Raw genomic sequence first — 6,089 nt, 5'->3', positions numbered from 1 at the left:
TGGTAATGAGACCATGAACACCCTCGGCAGGCTGTGGTTGTGGCATTGGTAATGAGACCATGAACACCCTCGGCAGGCTGTGGTTGTGGCATTGGCAATGAGACCATGAACAAAAAAATCATAATTTTGTTTCATACTTTCTTGGAGATGCCCTATGATGTATTTTTGAAGGCACTCAAACTAATTTCAACTTTGAAACAAAATGTAATTTCTGTTCAACTCTAAGGGGGATATAGTAAGTGATTTTTAAAAAAAACCTAAGGGTTTTATTGGGCATAAATTTTTAGAAGAATGTATTTGTAGAAGCAAAAAATCCACGGAAACTAAATGCCAGAAACTGGATTTTTTTGTGTATCTATGCTATTTGCTTGTTTTTTTAATGTTCAGATTCAAAAAGATTTATGTCATTTAAAACAAGCGAGGGTTTGGCTTGTGAGTAATTGGATATCCTAAGAACATTTAAAAACACCAAAAATTATGAGTTCTTTCCCACTTTCATCACTTCCTTAAAACTGTCTGTTTCTAGCAGGATCTATACTATATTTGTTATAATTAAAGAATTCAACTTTTCAAAAAATATCTAGCATATAATATTGGCATAGATGTCAGAAATGTAAAAAATCTAAGAATGCTCAGGAGGGAAAAGCAATCTCAGGTGAAGGAGAAAGAGAAATCGGAGCCCGACATAAGTGTATTTCTTGCTTTTCTTGTGTGTATAAAAATACCAACGAAACAGACACTTTGAACCTCTTCCAGTTAAAGAATTGCAACCCTGCAGGTTGAAGCTCATCTTTTGTTCATAGATTTGGTTTAATGCTCAATTTAAAATAGAAGTGACATGTAAAAGTGAAGAACTGAGGACTAGCTTAACCGGAAGCAATGGAGAGGTCAGGGGGCAGAGGTCAACTGGACAGAGCCTACTTTTAATCAGGTTGATGAGCAGGGACTCCATTATACTGTTAGGCGATTTATGTCAGCCCAAGAATTGTCCACCATGTTGTATTTTTTTTTAATTTTGAAGCAGGTGTTGAAATTGACGAAACAAAATTGACATTTATTAAAATATACTGATACCCATGAATGATTTTTAAATTTAAGATCTTGAAAGAATTGAAGTCAAAACAAACTCCTACAGGAAAGCATAGTGAAACAGACAATCTGGCAGCCTCTGTTCACCTCACAGAAGAACCAAGAATAGCCAAGACTTATTTTATCTCAGTTGTACACCTACAGGTAGCTGGACACAAGAGATTAATGGTTGGGTGTGTGCATCCAAGAATCCTGGCTTTTTTTTCACAGTCCTGGTATTCATCAAAGTAGAAGCAGGGGTTCACTGAAAAAAAATTGATAGTATTATGTGATATCACAAGCACTAAAGAGAGATCTACTTATCAAGGATAGAAGAGCTCTTCTTAACTGCTCCTTATTTAGTTAACATGAGCTGTTTCTCTTTGGATGTAAAATAGGTGATGTAAAATGCTTTCTGTGAAGGAAAACCTAAGATTTCTATCTGGGTACAGAGCAAGTTTCTTCCACAAGCATTTCTTTTCTGTAAAGACCACAAATAGCCAGATTAAAGGTGAATAGTTAGTCTGCAATGAAGGTGGGTAGTCTACAGCGGCCATTTTGAAAGTCAGTCTTCTGAGGTTACTGGAATACGGTAAGATGTACGATCGATGGATGGCAACAAGGACACCCAAGAACTTTCTAGATCACAGAGACATCAAAAGCTCCACTTCCACTAGTGTGTTGCTCAAGATTTCTATAATTAAAGAGTTTTAATCTTGTGGAGTAGAGATAGTATGAGATTTCATACATAAACACTCTAATTTTCACGACTACCAAACAGATCAGTGAGGGAAGGGTTAGCACAGAGGATGTGGTTATACTTTGAGAGGAAGGTTGCGAGGAAAGTCGTAGAGGAGTAGAAAGTTGCTTAAAGCCTAATTTAAAAGACTCCTGATTCCCCATTCCCCCATACAGGCCCCATGTCCCTGGGTCAGCTTTGCGCCATCAGAGATCTGTAGCACTTACTGCATAGCTTGTCTTCACACTGATCTGGGCAATCTCCACACCAAGAGCCCATCTTGTAAGGCATGTTTATCATGTCAGGATCATTTCCCCTTAGAGAAGACACAAAGAAAATCATGTCTGGTTAAAACCCTGTCACTGGGAAGTGTAGACATGTATACATGTTCTGTGTACAGTTAACTTTTAAAACAAATCTTAAAAACAGGCTTGAGGTATGATATATATTTTAAATGTGCAAATGTGATTAACAGGCATTACCAACAATTACCATGTCATAAAACATTTCTGTCAAGAACTGGGACCTGGAAAGAGTATAAACTTAACACGCAAGACAGTAAAATACATGTCATTAGCACCCATGAGAACTTAGGCAAACTTATTTTAAAGGTATGGTTATTAACAGATAAATAAGGAAGTCTTGCTGGGTGCCAGTGGCTCATGCCTGTAATTCTAGAGACACAGGAGGCTGAGATCTGAGGATTACAGTTGGAAGCTAGAGCAGGCAGGAAAGTTCATGGGATTTACCTCCAACCACACAAAAAAGCCAGAAATGGAGCCTGGGGCTCAAGTAGAAGAGGGTAGAGCTCTATCTTTGAGCAAGAAAGCTCAGGGACAGTGCCAGGCTCTGAGTTCAAGCTCCAGGACATATACACACATTCACACTCACACACACACACACACACACACGCACACACACACACACACGCGTCTTAAATTGTTGGATATTTAACTTCATTGAGTACCATGTCAGGAGAAGCTTGATATGAGTTGTCTTTTGTAGAAATGACTGGTATGAATAAAATATTAGCACAGATAAAACCACATAAAGTGTTGGGGGTAGAATGAATGCACGGCTGCTGTGAGTCCTCACATCAGTGAGATAAAGATCTACTTAGTTAACAAATAACGTACAATATGAGGTTGTGTATTTATAATTTTTGAGATATCACGTGTCTGCCATTTTATTCCTAGAGATGTGCCAACGTTGAAAATGTTGAAATATTCATTTCTGGGGCCTAATGCACGGCAGCCTAGTTCTTTTAGGAACCTATAGGCGGAAGACAGATGGAGACCGGCTCACATACTCATGGCAATAGTGGCAAATGTAGATGTACTGAGGCTCCCTGTTTTTGCGGCACGAGGCAACTCCACAGCCAATAAGATAAGAGGACGCCCAGACCAGCTGGAAAGAGAAGGGACAGGTCACTCATACACCACAATCCCCATGTCGTTCATCATCCACGGTGGAGAGGAGCCACGCTCTCTCTAAGGCTTGCTTCCTGAATGACATCTCCAAAATGCACAGCAACAAGAGTCCACAAATACAGGTCTTTCCCCCGATAACTAGAAAGCCAAGTTGTGAATTCTCCTTAGGAAGGAAACTTGTGGACTCACCCCGTGGCTCAATCACTCTGCCCTGTCAACAACTCTGCCCTGTCAATCACTCTGTCCTGTCAAACCTGTACTGCAAATCCATCATGGGGGAAGGCTGCTTGGTGCTTATAAGAAAGCCAAAGCAGAGCCCAGAACTTGCCCTTTGGTCTGGGAAGAGGAAAATGTAGGACAATTCTGATCATCTGGAGAACTTTTGATAGAGATCAAAAGCAGAATGGCATTTGTCAGAGGCTTGAGGAGGGGAGAAGCGAAGAAGAGTTTAATGAGAACAGAGCTTGTTGCGTGGGACGTGTTCTAGGAGAGTCGTGACATTGTAAGGTACTCGGCATGGGGGGTGTTTTGCTGCAGTTTGGAAATGTTTAGAATGTGCTATATATACTTTGCCACAGTAAAATAAATCTGGGGATGGACACACCTGACTGACAAGGTGCTATTATTTCCCCTCTTTGTAATTTTTTCCAATTAATTTACAAACAAGACCAATCTTTGATTCCTCCCCCCCCCCCCCCCCCGTGGGCTAAAGAAGAAAGCATCCTCTCTAAGCCGCCATTTTCCTTCCTTTCAGAGTCGAAGGAGCCACAAATGATGATTTGCTTCTTTCTTACCTCCTGTGCATGACCCCTGTTCCCTGCGTTACCTGTTACCTGTGTGTAATGATTTGTTTTTACGCCCTCATCCATGGTCCACTCCCCGTATTTGAAATGTCTGGACTCGTTGTACCAGGTTTCAATGACCTCCGACCACAAGATAGGAAAAGGCTCCATGTGCACGTTTTCCCCACAGAAGGTATCTGAAAGGATCAGAGGCCAGGCTCACCAGTGGGAAATGCCCTATGGAAAGAGGGCCCTCACTCGCACCACCTAGACAACATCTTGCAAGAGGAGGTGAGCTGAGTTGTGACCCTGCTGACCATGAGCCTTGTCCTTGATGACATGTTGTGGCCAGGTTCGGTGACAAGCGGACAGTAAGCAAGGGCGTGTGAGCCTGGAACTGGTCTGCATCCACCGCGCAGCGAGTGTAACTGTCAGCGAGCAGTTAGCTTGAGCCATAGGGACCTCAGCTTGAATGCAGCCTTGGGCTGGGTGAGAATCTGCAAGGACCTTGGGATCCATCCTCTCATGGCAACAAGACCTGGCACTGCCCATCACCCAGGGCGGGGAAGGCCTGTGTTGCTCCTCAATCATTTATCAGCTGCCTCCAGGTGGAGATTCATTAGGACTCTTTATACTACTTTAAGGTGTTCTCGAGATGTTATTGATGTCTCCCGGGCAGCAAGTATGATTATCATACAGAAATCACCTGGTATGCAAATGCAGAAAGATCGTCTGAGAGTGCTTTGGACAAACTCTCTGTCCTGCCAGGATTCCACAGCTCCTTTCCAAAGGGAATTCCCACAGGGACGCAGCGGGTGGGCGCTGCTGAGGCTGGAGATGCAGTGCGTTGGGGTGAAGAGGACGGATGTACCGCTGTCCTGCCTGTGTGTGAGTCAGGACCTGGGATCTGGGATCAGAGCACGGGGCTTCCTAACTGCAGCATGTGAGAACGTGCCAGGGACCTCACCTGCCCTTGCCAGGAGAATCATATCCAGTTTTCTTTTCCTTTATGAGATGTCACTGACTTATTATTTTATTGTAAAAAGCTGGTTTTAGTCATGGTGGAAGGTTTAGTCCCGGGTTGGGGGGCTGTCTGGATGTGGTGGGGACCTGGGAGGGGGTCTATTGAAAGAGTTGGGTGACTGGGGAGTGTCCTGTCTCCTGGGACTCCCTGGGCCTTTGTGTCCCTCCCTCTGTCCCCTCCCCTCCCTTTCCCTCCTTTCTCCCCTCCTGCCTCCTCCTCCCTCTCCCCCTCTTCCTGTCCTCTTCTCCCCTCCTCCTTTCTCCTTCCTCTACTCATCTTCCTCTCCTCCCTGCCTTCCCCTCCTCTCTCCTCCTTCTTCTCTTCCCTTCCCCTCCCATCCCTTCTTCCTTCCCCCCTCCCCTCTCCTCCTCCTCTCCCCTCCTCCCTCCTCTCCCTCGCTCTTCTTCCTTCCATCCTCCTTTCTCCCTCCCCATCTCTCCCCCTCCCTCTCCCCCCTCTTTTCCTCCCCCTGCCTTTCTCTCACCCCCTCCACCCCAGGCCCAGCAAGTCGGGTTGTTCTAGGTCACCTCGCTCCTAAAGCAATGGTGGCAGCCAACCATGGCCTTGTGAAATCATGAGCCAAAAGGAAGCTTTCCGCGTGTGAATTGCTTCCTTCCAACATGTTGCCCCTGTGACCCCAGGCGAGCCCCGTGACCCCGGGTGAGCCCCGTGACCCCGGGTGAGCCCCATGACCCTGAGCGAGCCCCCGTGACCCCGGGTGAGCCCCATGACCCCGGGCGAGCCCCGTGACCCTGAGCGAGCCCCTGTGACCCCAGGCGCGCCCCCGTGACCCTGGGTGAGCCCCGTGACCCCGGGCGAGCCCCCGTGACCCAGGGGGAGCCCCCTGACCCCGGGCATGCCCCCTGACCCCGGGCGCGCCCCGTGACCCCGGGCCTGCTCACGGGACAGCCTCCTCTCCATCGGGTCGCTCTCAGCCAGGTCGCAGTACTGCGCCAGGATCCGCGCGTTGTAGGCGGCTTCGGGGCTCCACTGCTGGAGGAAGAGACGGCGCGGCATGCGGCCCGGCGGCCAGGACGCGGGCGGCC

General features: G+C 46.6%; 1 protein-coding gene across 1 annotated transcript in view; it reads right to left on the bottom strand.

Annotated features, from left to right (window-relative positions):
• Positions 1–1,205: 1,205 nt before the first annotated feature.
• The window catches only part of Crisp1 (cysteine-rich secretory protein 1), an 11,375-nt gene continuing 6,491 nt past the window's right edge, over positions 1,206–6,089 (bottom strand). The window contains exons 4-8 of the mRNA XM_013019073.1: positions 5,946–6,036; positions 4,071–4,216; positions 3,117–3,214; positions 2,035–2,123; positions 1,206–1,333 (exon numbers count right to left, since the gene is read on the bottom strand). Of these exons, the coding sequence (XP_012874527.1) occupies positions 1,206–1,333; positions 2,035–2,123; positions 3,117–3,214; positions 4,071–4,216; positions 5,946–6,036 (552 nt within the window). The remainder of the gene's footprint in view (positions 1,334–2,034; positions 2,124–3,116; positions 3,215–4,070; positions 4,217–5,945; positions 6,037–6,089) is intronic.

This window comes from Dipodomys ordii, unplaced genomic scaffold (assembly GCF_000151885.1).
Source record: "Dipodomys ordii isolate 6190 unplaced genomic scaffold, Dord_2.0 Scaffold44, whole genome shotgun sequence".
Lineage (NCBI taxonomy): Eukaryota > Metazoa > Chordata > Mammalia > Rodentia > Heteromyidae > Dipodomys > Dipodomys ordii.
The sequence above is the reverse complement of the archived record's forward strand: the minus strand, read 5'-3'. Positions and strand labels throughout refer to the sequence as shown.